The 19,098-nt window shown below is 41.6% G+C and overlaps 1 protein-coding gene across 1 annotated transcript in view; it reads right to left on the reverse strand.

The window, feature by feature from the left end:
• Window positions 1-18,421, reverse strand: part of kiaa1549la (KIAA1549-like a) — a gene marked incomplete at both ends in the record, with an annotated part of 103,735 nt that extends 85,314 nt beyond the window's left edge. The window contains 1 exon segment of the mRNA XM_080002361.1: window positions 18,134-18,421. Coding sequence (XP_079858487.1) covers window positions 18,134-18,421 — 288 coding nt within the window.
• Between the last annotated feature and the right edge of the window lie 677 nt (window positions 18,422-19,098).

Here is a 19,098-nt window from a genome sequence, read left to right on the forward strand (position 1 = left end):
GTGCATGCATGCGGAGATACAAGCACAAGAGTATAATTTAATGGAAAAAAGAAATAACCTGTCGCACTGCATAACTCTCAGGCCATTTCTTTTGGGATTGAGTGATGACGAGACAGAAAAAACGAAGACACTGAAAATAAACGCACGTCGATCAGAGGTGGATCTACAGATGGGCCTGGATGCGCACAGGCCCACCCAGATTGACAGCTCTACCTATCAGATTAATGGAAAAAAATATGTTGAATAATAACAATAATGATAATAATAATAATAATAATAAATATGGCTGCTGGCAGCAATATACAGGGTCCAGTTTAGTCGTGTTACGAATTACAGGTTTCCGAGGTTCCGTAACCTAAAGTTCCCGAATCTGCACTCTGACTCTGACTCTGACTCTGGCTGTTCGTGTCACATGGTTGTTTTTCTGCTGTACGATTGGCTGTTCGTGTCACATGTTTTGTAAGACACAAATTACAGTTTTCTGAGTTTCCTTTAAACGCAGCCCCGTCTCAAGCTGTCTGTCTACATACCATACTCACAAGTGGCTAGAGAGGGATGACTTCCAAGAGGCAAAGCTTGGACAGCCCTACGGGCTGGAACCCTAATAATGATAATAAGAACAATAATAGTAATCATTTCTTTAAATGTTTAATTGTTCTGTACTGAGAAAGTGTAGAATTATGTATAGATACTAAAAATGATTAAAAAAATAGTATTCAAAACTTCAAAAGTAAATAATCCGTACATCCGTGCATCCGGGGGGGGGGTTATCAATGGCTGACACGGGATGGGATACTTATCATGCTTGTTACATTTTGCAAGCAGTACAGTGATTTTGCCACGAAGGTGTGCAACACTATGAGTAACAGACTGTATATCTTTGATTGAAACATTGAATGCTACATACAGTGGGGCAAAAAAGTATTTAGTCAGCCACCAATTGTGCAAGTTCTCCCACTTAAAAAGATGAGAGAGGCCTGTAATTTTCATCATAGGTACACTTCGACTATGAGAGACAGAATGGGGGGAAAGAATCCAAGAAATCACATTGTAGGATTTTTAATTAATTAATTGGTAAATTCCTCGGTAAAATAAGTATTTGGTCACCTACAAACAAGCAAGATTTCTGGCTTTCACAGACCTGTAACTTTTTCTTTAAGAGGCTCCTCTGTCCTCCACTCATTACCTCTATTAATGGCACCTGTTTGAACTCGTTATCAGTATAAAAGACACCTGTCCACAACCTCAAACAGTCACACTCTAAACTCCACTATGGCCAAGACCAAAGAGCTGTCAAAGGACACCAGAAACAAAATTGTAGACCTGCACCAGGCTGGGAAGACTGAATCTGCAATAGGTAAGCAGCTTGTTGTGAAGAAATCAACTGTGGGAGCAATTATTAGAACATGAAAAACATACAAGGCCACTGATAATCTCCCTCGATCTGGGGCTCCACGCAAGATCTCACCCCGTGGGGTCAAAATGATCACAAGAACGGTGAGAAAACATCCCAGAACCACACGGGGGACCTAGTGAATGACCTGCAGAGAGCTGGGACCAAAGTAACAAAGGCTACCATCAGTAACACACTACGCCGCCAGGGACTCAAATCCTGCAGTGCCAGACGTGTCCCCCTGCTTAAGCCAGTACATGTCCAGGCCCGTCTGAAGTTTGCTAGAGAGCATTTGGATGATCCAGAAGAGGATTGGGAGAATGTCATATGGTCAGATGAAACCAAAATAGAACTTTTTGGTAAAAACTCAACTTGTCGTGTTTGGAGGAGAAAGAAAGCTGAGTTGCATCCAAAGAACACCATACCTACTGTGAAGCATGGGGGTGGAAACATCATGCTTTGGGGCTGTTTTTCTGCAAAGGGACCAGGACGACTGATCCGTGTAAAGGAAAGAATGAATGGAGCCATGTATCGTGAGATTTTGAGTGAAAACCTCCTTCCATCAGCAAGGGCATTGAAGATGAAACGTGGCTGGGTCTTTCAGCAGGACAATGATCCCAAACACACCGCCCGGGCAACGAAGGAGTGGCTTCGTAAGAAGCATTTCAAGGTCCTGGAGTGGCCTAGCCAGTCTCCAGATCTCAACCCCATAGAAAATCTTTGGAGGGAGTTGAAAGTCCCTGTTGCCTAGCGACAGCCCCAAAACATCACTGCTCTAGAGGAGATCTGCATGGAGGAATGGGCCAAAATACCAGCAACAGTGTGTGAAAACCTTGTGAAGACTTACAGAAAACGTTTGACCTCTGTCATTGCAAACAAAGGATATATACAAAGTATTGAGATGAACTTTTGTAATTGACCAAATACTTATTTTCCACCATAATTTGCAAATAAATTCTTTAAAAATCAGACAATGAGATTTTCTGGATTTTTTTTCTCATTTTGTCTCTCATAGTTGAGGTTTACCAATGATGAAAATAATAGGCCTCTCTAATCTTTTTAAGTGGGAAAACATGCACAATTGGTGGCTGACTAAATACTTTTTTGCCCCACTGTATGTGACTTTCTCGGATGATTCAGAGGGTGACTTTTATAAACCACGAGCACGAGATAGCTAACTGGGACGGGGTTGCTTCTCGTGAACACAAGTTGCCTTCAAAGTTTCACAAATATGTTGTCATCATAACAGAGCAAGAAGGTCCTGGGTTCGATTCCCGCCTGGGGCGGTGTTGGCACCGTGCCACACCCGCGTCAGCGGATTATCTCCCAAATAGGAGCATTTCTGTGTGGAGTTTGCATGTTGGCGTGTGGTGTGATGATTTAAGATTCTTCTTCAAAAGAGGACACTTAGAGGGAGATCTCACAAGAGCATGCTGTGATCTCACGAGAAGACGGAAGTGAATACAAATCGAACATGGCAGCGCTGCTGCAACAATCCACTCCAACTCAGACAAATAACAAGGCGAATTGCAAAAAATATTTATATATATGTAAAAGGAACACTGCACAAAACCAAAGTGGAGGACCCCGAGGATTATATACGTTTCTTTTATAATGAGTACATCATGGAAGACGATCAGGACCGCAATAATCCAGAGAAAAGAAAGAAGACAACGGCAGCAACAGACACAGACGATCTAATCCTGAGTGCTGTAGAGGTTAGTGTCTTGGACGAGATTTACAAGAAGCTGGACATGCTTGGCCCGCTTCTCCAAGATATTACCAAGATCAAAGCCAGCCTTGTTTTCCTGCACCGCACGGTCAGCAAGATGCAAAAAGGCAACGTGGATCTAAAAACCTCTGCAAAGGGTCTCACAATGGAGGTGGAGGTTCTAAAGAAAATAAAACAAAATAATGAAAGAGACTATCCTGGATATGCAATCCAGAAGTATGCAGAACAACCTCATCTTTTCTGAGATCCCAGAGAACAACACAGAAGCCCCAGAAAACATAATGAAATACTTCCTCCACACTTCCTCCTGAAAGTTCCCATGGACACTGTGAAGTAGATCACCTTACACCGGGTTCACCGACTGGAACACCGCGTGGGGAACCATCCCCACTCCATCATTGCCAAGTTTGAACACTTCAAGCACAGGAGCTGGTTAACAGCAAAGGATGGGAGCTGAAAGGAACCATGCTGAGTATGAACGATCAATTCCCCTAGAAAATCAACGACCGACGGAAGGTGCTGTACTCCATCCTGAAGGAGAACCGGCAGAAGAGTAAACATGTATCGCTGGTTGTTGATAAACTATATATAGACGGTCTGTTATTCCGAGACTCCTCCTCCACATCCTGGTTATTCTGATAATTAAGTATGTATTTTGGTAATTCTGGAAATTATATACTGCGAGATGTAGAAATTAGCAAGCCATCTATGTCAGGATTTAAAATATTACTCACTCTCATCATCTCACCTTCCTAATCCCCCCTCTCTACTTCTCTCATCATCTCACCGCCCTAATCCCTCCCTCCCTACTTCCCCCATCACGCTCACTCTATTCCACCTCTCACTCTATGTATGTCTAACTCTGCAATGTTCGATGTTTATCTTTGTCTAGTTGTCATTTGTTTGTGTTTGTCCTTACAAACTTTCTGCAATACTAGGACAATAAAAAGGAATGTAAAGGAGAAAAACTCAAGACATATCTTGGGGAAAGCATGGGCACAGTATAGCTATTGCATTGGATGCACTGTGCCATCACCCCCTAACTAACTTAAATGACACCCATTAAGTTTGTTAGTTGGAATGTGAGAGGCTTGGGCTCACCTGCTAAACATAGCAAAATCTTAAGCCACCTCACCAGGATGAACCCCAGCTTCTGTCTAATCCAAGAAACTCATCTCACTGCATCCGAGGACCTCAAACTCAAGGCAAAATGGGTTAATCAGATGTTTTCTGCATCATACAACTAAAAAAAAAACGTGCTTCGATCAATACAAGTATCCCATATCAAAATAAAACCACAATATCAGATCCAGAAGGGCTTTACATAATGAGTAACAGAATCTTACGTAACATCAAATTAACCATAGCTAATATTTATGGCCCAAATGAGGAGACCAAAATTTCCTTCACAATATATTTTCAAAACGCTTAGAATTCTCAGACTCAATTATTTTATTGTTTAGAGCGTTCTCAAATCAGAAATAATCACAAATCCTGGCATTCGTCAGACACTAAAAAACAATGTACGAGTGATCTTGCTCTTGGCAATTGTTGGCAATCAAATAATCCACATAATAGAGAATATACATATTATTCACTACCCCGAAATGAGATCCCGACAATTACATCTCAACTTAAGACTCAATTCCTCATGCAACGAACAAGAGCAAATTATTTTGAATTCAATGACAAATCAGGTACATTTCTTGCTAATCAATTGAAACACAATCGAGAAAAAACACTTATTACATTTATCAAAGATCCACAGTGTAGGATAACCCACAAGATATCAATAACATCTTTAGAGACTTTTTTAATAAGCTATATCACTCGGATAATAAATATAATATACAGTATCAAACATTCACTCATTCCTGGATAATACTGACCTCCATAAACTTTCGACAGAGCAGGCTGCCACTTTAGATCAATCACTTGCTCTAGAAGGACTCAGGAAAGCTCTCTTCTCTTTGCCCAACAATAAATCACCCGGATCAGATGGCTACCCAGTGGAATTCTATAAACACTTCTGGCCACTTATATCCCCATTACCATCAGAATGGTTACAGCGATTAAGTCAACCTCCACCATGCCACCACACATGAATACCGCTCCCATTTCAGTTTTGCTCAAACCCAATAAGGACCCAACCCTCACCTCCAGTTATAGACCCATAAGCCTTATTAATTTCGAGCTAAAGATTATTAGTTAAACACAAACAAACAGAATTGAAAAAGTAATTCCATTAATAATTCCCCCAGACCAAACAGGCTTACAGGCTGACAGAGTTAATTGGACATATCTCTTTTCAACCCTCAAGAAATTTGGCTTTGGAGAGTCACTCATTCAATGGATGAGAACCCTATACAACTCCCCATCTGCTTCTGTCATCACCAATGGTTACACTTCACAGTGGTTCACTCTACAACTTTGCACTCTACTCCCCTTTACTATTTGCCATCTTCTTTAAACCCCTCGCGACGGCCATCCATCAAAACAGTAATATCGTTGGCATACAAACAGGAAACTCTGTTCACATAATCAGTTTGTATGCAGACGATACCTTGTTGTATGTACGGAACCCAATATCATCCCTACCGGAGGTGTTCAATCTTATATCTAAATTCTCGGCTATCTTAGACTATTTAATAATTTGGGCTAAAACTACGGTCTTTCCCCTCAGTGGGAGGGGGACTGCAATGCTGTAACCCACAAACTTCCCTTAACCATCACTACGGCAATATTAGATACTTGGTATTGATATCTCCACCAATCTGTCAGGTTTGTTAACCCTTAACTTTTCTCCAATTGCTCAAATACATAGAAGAAGACCTCATTCAATGGAACAACCTACCCATCTCACTAATTTGTAGGATAGCAGCAGTGAAAATGAATATACTAACAAAAATAAACTATATATTTTCAATGACCCCAGTGCAACCAACAGTACATTGGTTTAATACTCTCGACTCAATAGTCAATCAATTTTATTGGAAATACAAGAAACCGAGAATTAAACTAACAACACCACAGGAAAACAAAGACTGTGGAGGCCTAGCAGCCCCAAACTTCAGATATTACTATCTAGCAAATCATCTTCAATATGTAATTAAATGTTTACAACCAGACCAACAACTGGGCCATGGATGGCAAGACACTGAACAAAAAGAATGTCAGGAGCTATTTATATCTGATCTCCCATTCCTTACTGAATCAATAAGGAAACATAATTGTTTTAAAAACCCATTCATCGCAACAACTGTCAGCCTGGTGGAGATTCCTCAAGCTCAGTGGTCATACTCTATCTCCAAACAAATTCACGCCAATCTGGCACAACCCAGATTTTCTGGTTAAAAACAGACCAATAGTCTTCAGGTGTGGGAAAAGACAAGGAATTACTCATCTGGAACACATTTTTGAAAACAATTTGCTTATTTACTTCCCAATCTTTACCCAAAGGTATAATATCGGTGGCCACGGCTTCCTTCAATTCCTTCAACTACAGCAGTCTCTAAAAATTACAATCAAATTGACGAAGAACATCATACAACCACCTCAGATGATTGTTGTTACTCATGTTACTCATCGCGGTAATTTAAAAAATACCTCTTCCAGAATATACAAACTTTTGTTCAAAGCAGATGACACTTTATCTTTACCTACAATGGAATGGGAATCTGTGGAAGCGTATTTCAAACAACACCTTTTCTATGACCCACAACTCCAAAAATACAATTCATCCAATAAAAGATTCTGCACAGAGCTCATATCATGGAACACAAAATGTTCAAAATGGGTTTTGTGGATGAAGACATTTGCTCTCACTGTTCCCTTCATACCAGAGATGACTTCTTTCATGCCTTCTGGCTCGGGCCACCTATCCTAGCATTCTGGACCAACATCAGCAAGAAGCGATCAACCCTTCTGGGTTGCAGCATTCAAGTCTCCCCGACTATGTCTCCTCAGTGACCTCTCCTCAGTTGACCCACCACTTAAAAACCACCAACCCATTTTGATCGCCTTAACAATTGCCAAGAAAATAATATTATTCAATTGGAAAAACAGAGATAATCTCACCCCATCCCAATAGTTACATTTGTTAATAGAAAACATCTCAATGGAAAAACTATTGGCAATATCCAAAAACATGGTTGATTCATTTAATGAAATATGGGCTACTTTTATCACTGACATAACTCCATCATTTAATACTTGAGTCTTCCTAAGTCAGGGCAATGAGGAATGCACCCTCCTGGTTGCATTCCTCTCCTTTCCTCCCTCATTTGCTGCCATAACTATGACAGGAAGAGGCCACATGCCCAATTGTTGTTCCAGTTTTCCAGCACCTGATTAACTTCAATACATGCTGTCGTACAATGTTTATCTTTCCATGTAAATGTTGTTTGGTTCTGTGTTTGATTGTCTCACCCGTGGTGATTCTCGTGATCAGTTGTTTATAGACCCAAACATGATAAAAAGTTCTCCAAAGAGTGGGGTTGGTGGTGGTTCTCTATAACCAAAAAACTGTGCTCGTCATCCTACAGGTCGTCCACAGGACAGAGTTATTGCAGCAGTTCTTAATGATTAATAGACTTAATAAAGAGTTGCATTGCAGGTTGAGAAGTTGAACTCCACTTGCACACTAACTCTGTCCTAGATGCAATGGTATACAAATACTCTGTTTATGCCTAGCATGCTGACAGAACAGATAAAAAAAAAATTAAAAAAAAGAGGACACTTATGGAATCATGAGAGCATCAGCCTCTTTCATACCTGGATCTGCCACTTTTAGCATGAAATACTTTTTAAAGGGTCCATGCGATTTGTATGTGATTGAAATCACTGACGCTGAACAGACTGTGTTTACCCAACACATCAGATGGAAAATGGATCAGGCGAAGGATCAGGAGAACTTCCCCACACTAATGGAAGTACTGGATAGCTGCCCTGCGGACATTTTTCCCAATATGAAAAGTCTGTTCAGGGCCATCATACCCTCCCTCTAACATCCTGCAATGTTGAGGGACTTTTCTCCACAACAACCCGCATCCAGACGCGCCTGAGATCATCTAGGTTGACTGAACAACTTGACACTTTTGTCTTCTGAAAGAGAACTAACTGACACTTTGGATTATGATGACATAATCAACCTTTTCAACTCAAAGCCCAGAAGACAGAGAGATAGTTCTGATTCGTAACATATTTGTTGTTCAATTTGTGTTTGTAGCTACCCTAGTAATGAGGGTTATGCAGTGGTGGATTAGTTATTATCGTGTTGTATCTAAGCTTAAAAAAATTCAGGCCCATCCAGATTTTTCCAGTTCCAATCATTAGCCAATCAACGTCAATCTCTATCCGCAGTTGACGTTGATTATTTCTTACTCCAGCAAACGCCTCTTCTCTCGGGATTTGTTGAACTTTTGTGGAACTACAAACTTGTTTTATTTTAATTTTATTTTATTTTATTTATTTACATTATTATTTATGTGGGGAAATTTGTTCCCTGCATTTAAGTTCTGGTAATAGTGCCAATGCCTTGGTCATGGTCATCGGCAGGAGTGTGTGACGGGATGTGGTGAAAATAATGGAAGATACATAAATAATGGAAAAAGGCTCTTGTGTTGCAAGATCAATATTGCAAGACTGCACTTATTTGTGGAATTCATCAGTTCCAGACAGGATACCAGCACTGTGTTTATCAGAAAGAAGCTCAAGTTTCACGCTGACAGTGAGAACTATTAGCAGCGATGAAAGGTTTGACCCTTTTTTTGAGATTCGGCTCTTGACGATTCACTCATGAGAGAGTGAAGGGTCGTTCGATTTTCTCAGACTCTTCGTTCGTTCGATTCACACTTTGAGCGAGGGAGGACTTCCTGAACAATGAACGTGAGTCAGAAGACTCGGTTTGGCTCTGGGTTGTGAACGGAATTCTTAGAGGAATCAGATAATTCTGTCAAAATTATTTATTTTGGTGGAATGCAAAGTGTAAGTCAGTCACATTGAATATGAATTATGCCAAATGCCTAGACCTTTCTTGCCTTGGACTCGGACTTAGTAAGATTCACACAGGAGTCTCACACTCTCAGCTCCCGAGTCATTTAAAAGATGCTTTTAGTAGTTAACAGGATAGTGTTGTGCTGTGGCAGGATAAAGGTTGGAAAACACTGTTTTAGAGTGGGGGCAACATGGGGAGAATGTGCAGACTGAACCCAGAAAGGCTCCAGTCGGGTTCAAACCCAGGATCTTGTTGCTGTGAGGAAAAAGCGCTAAACCGCTGAGCCACCATGACCCAAGTGGGCTCTTCTTAAACAGTGGAATATACCTGGGGTTTTCAGCTTTTGTGTTTTTTCCTGAGTCAAGCCTTGAGAGTAAATACGAAAAATAACAGGAACGTGAGAATGAGTAGTGGCTTTTTGGAATATCGGTCACGTCACGTGGCTTACTACACCACGGTGGGAAGCCGCCTTTCCGATTCTCGTTGTTCTTTTACGGGGGTGTGGGGGGGTTTCAAACCCAATGAAGTGGAGATCTTTGAGTGCGAAAGCCGAGTGTTTTTTTTTTTCTTTTTTCGAAGCCGATATCAGATAGAGAAGGTTGTAGCGAAGGCAGCCCTTCACATCTGTTAGCTGTCATTTCTGCTTCCGGAGGGATCGCTTCCAACAGCCTCCGCTTTACATGAGAAGCATATAAGAAGCATGAGGAATTAAAAACGGAAGCTTGGCGCTCATGCGGTGATGGAATTCACCAAACAACGTCTGCAAAGGGAAAAACAGAGAGAACTTGCATTGATGTGACGGGTTTCGCGCGAAGTCTGTGAAGTGGAAAATGTGGTCAATGTTGGAGAGAAAGCAGGACCTCGCTCTCCAAATCGAATCTGTTCCCATCATCCCAGAGCGTAATTGGGATGATTAAAACCTTTGCATTCTCATTGGGGTCTTTTAAACAGACTAAGGGGTTATCGTCACTAGTGGGAAATTGCGGAACCCTATACGTTTCTTGGAAATATATTATATATATAAATATATAAATATATATATATTAAAGGTAATATATACATATATTAAAGGTATCATTAATTTTTGGGGGGGTTGAATATGGGCATTGTTTATTGGCAGTAAAAGCTTCAGTCATGGCAGTAGTAGGTAAGGTCACGCAGTCACGCAGCGAGAACAGAGAGACTGAGACGGAGTTTTTTCCCGCACGCCATTAGAACTGTCAACGCTGACCTCACCAGGGGTCCTAATTGAGCCATGCACTAGGCTCCACTACCTACTGTACTGTATGTAGCATACTGTACCGCATACTGTATCACTGTTCAGGGTTGTTCGTGATGCTGTATTGCTGCGCCGTACTGTTGTATACTGTGCTGTATTATCCCAAACACTACCTCACTCTATTCACATTCACATGCCACTTTAATTCACATGCCACTTTAAATGCACATATCTGTATATACATAGGCATATTCCTTCTACCTATTCCATTTTATTTCAATTTATTTTTATTGTATTTTATTCTATATATTTTTTATCTTATTCTATAAGTATTCCACTTACTGTATTACGTTTAAGGAGTCAGTTAGTCGGTCTATTAGAAAGGAATTTTCTACTTTTTATTTTATTTTATTTTAGTATTTTTTCCTAGGACATATTGTGTGCTATCACCGGGTGCGTTGCATTACATTTCACTGCATATACGTATGTATGGAAGTATGTATATGTATGTGACAAATAAAAATCTTGAATCTCTTGAATCTTGTTTATAAGGTGCAGGAGTAGGCAGGTCTAAAAGCCAGCAGGCCTGCGAAAAACGTCCAGAAGCCAGAAGGATTGGCGCAGCATTGGGGCAGCTTCTGGAAAGTCCTCTAACTCTAAGCCCTGGGACAAGCTCCCCAAAAACCTAGAGGGAAATGGAACAAACCTTCAAGCCATTCATCTTTCAGCACGGCTTGAAGAGGAATAGGTGCTGAGTGGACGAGTCCACCCTATGTCTCCACCCACGCTCCAATGCATGGTCCAATGTTCCCAACAACCCCATGTTCCATCAATCAAATGCTCCAATAGACCACACCCCATATTAACGTAGAAGTTAATATACTAAAAATATATACTAATAATATAATGTATACTAAATATATAAATAGTAAATACGAGAAAGGTACTATTTCAGAAATTCAGTAGAGAATATCTGAAATGGTCTCTGTGGACAAGCTGCTCATTCAAAGACACTTGAGCCGTAAATCACAGTGAGCAAGAATAGATATCTATTCGGTAATAGGAAGGTTTCTTCTTAAATAAAGATTTTTATTTTATTTTTATTTTTTTAGCAAGACAAGATCACCCCCCAGGGCGACTTTTATTTGACCATTTCTCCGGGAACTATGGCTTTCTAATGTATGCATTTTTTATTTTGCCAGTAAACATGTATTTGGATGTATGTATTTGTTGGGGGCATTTTACTTTTAGAAGATAGATACTTATTTTGTTATACCCTCAATTCTATAGGCTTTATCAGCCTCTCTCGTTTGACCTCAAAAATAAATATCCAAGAAAAATACTCGCCTAGGTCTTTGTTTTTTATGTACTGTTATCTCTTTGAAGGGCTACCACCTCCATTGCCATTTATCTTCAGATTAGACTGCAAATTGTTCGCTTTAACTCCCACGTCGGGATTTAATTACAGCAATTTGTTTTCCGACATAGCACTCTACACTACGCCCATAATATTTTGCACATATTGATACTTTTGACCACTGATATGAATAAATAGAAGGACGACACTGGTACTTCACCGATTAAAGGCATTTTGTGGAGTATGTGGGTTTTCTTTTTTTTATGTTTTGATACGTTGCATGGATTATTGTGATGTCTTGTCTTCTGGATATGACATTTCTTTCCCTTTCTTTTGCAGAAAGTCTTTCTTCCACTCTCTCTCACTCTCTCCGTCTGGTCGTTCTCATCACCGTAATGGGGACTGGACCTCATAAGCCGCTTGGACCGCGCAGCTTGGCACCGGCTCCAGATCCGTCAAATCCCCTCCTTTACCTACACTCATTAAAGCTGGCTCTACCGCATGCCTGCACCGGTCCCGACTTATGTAAAGCAACTGCTTCAAACAGAGATAATGAACTTCAAAAAGTGACGGCGGGAGCAGCGAGAGCGGTCCCAGGCCGACGGCTCCACTCAGGATTTGGTTAAATGAGCAGGTTTGTTTTTTTTTACAGGGGGGACTTCTTCAGTGTTTCCAATTGACTGTCAATCTAACTGCCATGCACACTATTAAACTAACTGCACAAGAACAGGGTTATTGATTGAATGGCTTATGAAGACTTGTTAAGACTTATTCAGCCTAAATGAACAAATTAATTCCCCCATTAGGGAAATTACAGGATTACAGGAACTATTTATCTACTGTACCGCAATCATTTTTTGGTAAATCGTTCACTGGCTAACAGTAGATATTAGACATAAATCACCCATCAAATCAATGGCTCTCCAACTTGGTGATAAAATCCACATTAGTATACAGTAACTGTGCGAGATTTGCAATATTGTAATAATACTTTAATAACACATAGACATAGTTATAATGTAGTACTGAAATAGTAATAACTTATACCTTCATTGTTATCCATGCCTGTATTATTGTATCCATATGTATTTCTCCCTCATCCATGTACAGTAGATAATCTTTATTCATATTGTATAGACATGGTCGTGCGAGCAACCTTACTGCCACTTAGACCCAGACACTGTCTTTTAACTTAAATCATCATGTGCATACAGTAGAATCACTTTTTGTATATTATGTATATTTTTGTATGTTTTTCATTTGCTTATTTTCTTTGTGTATTTGGCTATTTTTGTACATTTCGATATTTTTGTTTCATTTTTTCAAACTGTCCATACAGCGATGCACCAATCTTTCCGATGATGCCAATGTACTTGGCCAAATAAATGGACTCTGATTCTGACTAATTATTGTCATTGACCGTAAATATGTCAGGGAAGGCACCGATAGCCATCCTCATAATTTTGTCAAATGACTGATGTTCAGGTATTTGTCAAAGAATACCTACTCACATCCCTGTGGTATACATTGCCAAGCAGTTCAAGGTTGACTAGAGTTCCATCAAGGCCAAAAGCGGAATGATTTAAGGTTCGACACCAAATGTCAAGGAGCCTTTAATCCGAACACAGTGTGTTATCTGACACTGATTATCAGGCAACAGACTTTACCTGACACTTATTCAGATGCTATTTCAATCCCTGATTGTCAGGCAGACACAGTCAGAAAAGTGCTAGCTGCAGATCTGTTCCCATGGTAACAGGGCCCAGTAGAAGGCGGCAATTGGATGAAAAGCTCCACGGACCTATTAAAGAAAACACAGACGCATGCATGCACGGATACACAAACACACACACAGAACACACATAGGGGCAAATACTGTAGTTACACACCAAAAACTACATACTTTTTTACACGCAGACTAGCATGCAAGGAGAGGTCCTCAAACATACACTTAATCTCACGCACACATGCACCCACGCACGCACGCACGCACACACACACACACACACACACACACACACACACACACACACACACACACACACACACACATATTCGGGCCATGGCCATGCAGCCAGTGGCCATGAAAACATATATTTAGTTTATGAATGGACATGAGAGAAATATGAAATGCAATAGGCATTTTGCTCTCGAGCAGCTTTAAAATGGCTGAACGCTTGAGTAACCAGGAAGCCACGGTCTCTCCTCATGCAATGCTTTTACTTGTAAAGAAGAATATTGAGGCTGAGTGGGCGATCTGCTCGGATTTTAACACAACGTAGGGAGGAGGTTGCAAACAAACAGCTATTTTCTATCTCAATGATGAGAAAAGAAAAGAAAAGGAACCGGATGTAGCCTTCCCTCTCAATCTACACTAGGACGAGGATTGTGCATTGATATTTTTGACTCGAACCAATTTGTCTTGAATTTCCTTTTTTCTGACCTCCGTGGCGGGTCGGCAGAGGAGGAGGTAGATAAATAATGATCAAAGAGAAATTACCAAATAAATATATATGTAGCACAATATTTGATTATAAATTCAAAGGCTCATGTTGAAGCAAAGACAAAAAAAAAACAAAAAAAAAAACACTCAACGTGGTTTGACTCAATGGCATGTCATCCATCCATGGACCCACCCACCCAAACATCCACCCATCCACCCATCCATCCATCCATCCATCCATGCATCCATCCATCCATGCATCCAGTCAGCCATCCATCCAGCCATACACCCATCCATCCATCCATCCATGCATCCATCCATCCATGCATCCAGTCAGCCATCCATCCAGCCATACACCCATCCATCCATCCATCCATGCATCCATCCATCCATGCATCCAGTCAGCCATCCATCCAACCATCCACCCATCCACCCATCCACCCATCCATCCATCCATGCATCCATCCATCCATGCATCCAGTCAGCCATCCATCCAGCCATACACCCATCCATCCATCCTTCCATGCATCCATCCATCCATGCATCCAGTCAGCCATGCATCCAGCCATACACCCATCCATCCATCCATCCATGCATCCATCCATCCATGCATCCAGTCAGCCATCCATCCAACCATCCACCCATCCACCCATCCACCCATCCATCCATCCATGCATCCATCCATCCATGCATCCAGTCAGCCATCCATCCAGCCATCCAGCCATCCATCCATCCATCCAGCCATACACCCATCCATCCATCCATCCAGCCAGCCATACACCCATCCATCCATCCATCCAGCCATACACCTATCCATCCATCCAACCATACACCCATCCATCCATCCATCCAGCCATACACACATCCATCCATCCATCCAGCCATACACCCATCCATCCATCCATCCAGCCATACACCCATCCATCCATCCATCCAGCCATACACCCATCCATCCATCCATCCAGCCATACACCCATCCATCCATCCATCCATCCAGCCATACACCCATCCATCCATCCATCCATCCAGCCATACACCCATCCATTCATCCATCCATCCAGCCATACACCCATCCATCCATCCATCCATCCAGCCATACACCCATCCATCCATCCATCCACCCATCCATCCATCCATCCATCCAGCCATCCAGCCAATAGGCAAGCCAGCCTGAAATCAACGAACTAACAGGAACCGTAAGTCAACCAGTCAGCTCAATTAAGAGCAAGGAAAGCACTCGGCAGGCCAGTCAACCAGTTAATCACTCAGCCAGTTCATACTCCGCAGCTCACTATGCACCAACGACTTTGGAAAGAGGAAGAAGAAATCCGAAACAGAAGGAGTTGCAGAGCCTGACAAAACAGTCTATCAATGCGTTTGTTCCCCATCGACCCATTGGGGGATAAATACAAGAACAAATATATAAATAAAAACCTCATTCACCAGCGGCTTTGAGGGAAAACAACAAGGTTCTTCTTTTTTCCCCTAGATGTGTTTGAAAGGAGGAAACGAGTGAAGCAGGACAGTGTTGAGGCTGTGGAGGCAGATTAATGATGACATGATGAGCTCTCCAGATACCAAATTGAAGATGGATAGATAGACAGATGGACAGACAGACAGACAGGTAGATAGATAGATAGATAGATAGATAGATAGATAGATAGATAGATAGATAGATAGATAGATAGATAGATAGATAGATAGATAGATAGATAGACAGACAGATAGATAGATAGACAGATAGATAGACAGATAGATAGACAGATAGACAGATAGATAGATAGATAGATAGATAGATAGATAGATAGATAGATAGATAGATAGATAGATAGATAGATAGATAGATAGATAGATAGATAGATAGACAGACAGACAGATAGACAGACAGACAGATAGACAGACAGATAGATAGACAGATAGATAGATAGACAGACAGACAGACAGACAGACAGACAGACAGATAGATAGATAGATAGATAGATAGATAGATAGATAGATAGATAGATAGATAGATAGATAGATAGATAGATAGATAGATAGATAGATAGATAGATAGATAGATAGATAGATAGATAGATGGACAGACAGACAGACAGACAGATAGATAGATAGATAGATAGATAGATAGATAGATAGATAGATAGATAGATAGATAGATAGATAGATAGATAGATAGATAGATAGACAGACAGACAGACAGACAGACAGACAGACAGACAGACAGACAGACAGACAGACAGACAGACAGACAGACAGACAGACAGACAGACAGACAGACAGATAGATAGATAGATAGATAGATAGATAGATAGATAGATAGATAGATAGATAGATAGATAGATAGATAGATAGATAGATAGATAGATAGATGCTGGGTGATATTGTGATATATTAATATCGTGATATATCGTCATATTGTTATATCATCTCCACATATATATATATATCTGTGTGTATATGTATAATTTTTATTTTTGTTTTGTCAATATCGCAGAGCCCTACCAATCCTACTTTTTGGTTCTCTGCACCTCAAGAGCCGTAACCGCTCTCTGGCAGTGTAAATGAAAAACAAAGGGAGAAAAAAAAAAATCCCTGCTTCTGTTTTTTATTCATTTTTTCTGTTGCTGGCTGGAAATCATCAATCATTTGTCCGCGTCGTCTGTGAACCGTCCTCCCTGTGCATCTCCCCCACGGACCTGACGCGGACGTGGGAGCAGAGGTTCACCGGCGTAACAGAGAAGAGAACGCCGCCGCGCTCTTCGTTTAGCGGGCTGGACTTAAGCGTCCCTCCCTGTGAACGTCTTTGCAACTTTCAAAAGGAAAGCTCCCCTCGGAGCGCCATCGTTTCAGGGAGCCACCTAAAACAACTCCTGACAATTCATTTGGCGAACTTGGCGTAATTGTTACTTCGAAACTTTCCAAACGAAAGCTCCCGGCGACAAACAGACCGTTCCACAGAGAGCTCTTCAAAACGCTCTTTATCACAGAGCAGGTAGTGTCTTTATAACAGAGCAGGTAGTGTCTTTATAACAGAGCAGGTAGTGTCTTTATAACAGAGCAGGTAGTGTCTTTATAACAGAGCAGGTAGTGTCTTTATAACAGAGCAGGTAGTGTCTTTATAACAGAGCAGGTAGTGTCTTTATCACAGAGCAGGTAGTGTCTTTATAACAGAGCAGGTAGTGTCTTTATAACAGAGCAGGTAGTGTCTTTATCACAGAGCAGGTAGTGTCTTTATAACAGAGCAGGTAGTGTCTTTATAACAGAGCAGGTAGTGTCTTTATAACAGAGCAGGTAGTGTCTTTATCACAGAGCAGGTAGTGTCTTTATAACAGAGCAGGTAGTGTCTTTATAACAGAGCAGGTAGTGTCTTTATAACAGAGCAGGTAGTGTCTTAATAACAGAGCAGGTAGTGTCTTTATCACAGAGCGGGTAGAGTCTTTATCACAGGGGTTCCAAACCACAGGCCCGGGGGCCAAACCTGGCCCGCCAGAGAACTGAATGCGGCGGGAATCCTACTTCATGAATCCGGGCAATTTGACCTCATGTTTCGATTATAAAAGAGTATAATGTAAATGTTATGATGTATGTTCTGAATATAAGAACCATAATAAAACACAATATATCAAATAGTGTTGGGGGGGGGGGGTTGGGTGTCTATATTTAACAATAAAAAAAGAACGCAAACGTAAACACTCGTTTGACGTCCGAGCAACTTTCGAACTGAAAGCTCGCAGGGACAGCAGAGAAATAAAAGCCGAATGGACCACAGTCCGATGACAATATTAAAATACTACAGCTATACAACCGACAAAAAAAAAGAGAAAGGAAAAACTGAAGAAAGAACAAACAAACGGGAGAAAGGGTTGGATTGGTGCAAGGGTGTTTGATGCGGGGTTCGCGTACAAATACAAATCTGACCACAGCCTCGAAATAGATAAATAATAATAGAAACAACGCAAAAGAGACGCGCGGTTTGTATTTACTTATTTGATACCCGATCCCCTTGTCGAGGACCAGGTGGATGTGTCCCCGGCATGGTCTTACCCTGGGATGCCGAGGAGCTCTGCAGCATCAGCAGCAGCAGCAGCAGCAGCATCATCCAGGAGGTCGCGCAGCACCTGGACACCATCCCGCCCAGAGGCTTCTTCCTGGGGACCCCGGCGTCCACCCATCCCCTCGGCTCGGTGGTTATTCTCTCCCAAACAGTACCGCGGTCCCCGGGGAGGAGGCTGGTGGTTCCGATGGTGCTGACGGCGGGGTCGCTCTCATGTTTGGGAGCCATCGGTCCCAAAGCCAATTAATCCCAAATGGAAATAGATCCGGATTCTCGCGAAACGCCGCTGATCGACCTGCCCCCGGTGTGGACGGGCGACGACCTCTCCATGAGCCTTCCAGGAGGCTGTCGGCGTGCGGGGAAAATAAAGCCCAAAAAACACCGTCAGCCGCCTCCTCTGCCCGTGTGCGCGGTTTTTTTTTAATATATAAATATTTTTTGTAATATATTTTTTATTTTTTTTTAAGCGCCAACGCGCCTGGGAGAGACGCTCTTCTTTGATTGATTATATATTATTATTCTTTTTTATTTATTGTTTTTGGGGTTTGTTTTTTTTTTTTTATCACAGACGCGCGTTTCTTATCTTCGGCCCGAGCTGAGAAAGAGAAAAGGAAAAAAAAAGAAAAAGAAATAAACCGAACGACTGTTCCGATTCGTTCGGCGGTCCGAGCATTTGGGGGGAGGCGGCGGAGGAAGCTGCGCTCCCCGCTCGTCGTCCTGGCGCCTGCTACGTCGTCGACAAACGCCAGGACGGTGGTGACGCCAGCGGCCGTGTGGCGTGGATTCGGGAGTGTGTGTTTTTGGCGATACCTGGTGGCCGCTTTGCAGCACGGCGTTTAATTTGCTTAATTGTATATCTTAAATATCTGACTATTTCAATTTTGTATTTTTCGGCAATTTGTATA

This window comes from Zeus faber (genome assembly GCF_960531495.2).
Source record: "Zeus faber genome assembly, chromosome: 6".
Lineage (NCBI taxonomy): Eukaryota > Metazoa > Chordata > Actinopteri > Zeiformes > Zeidae > Zeus > Zeus faber.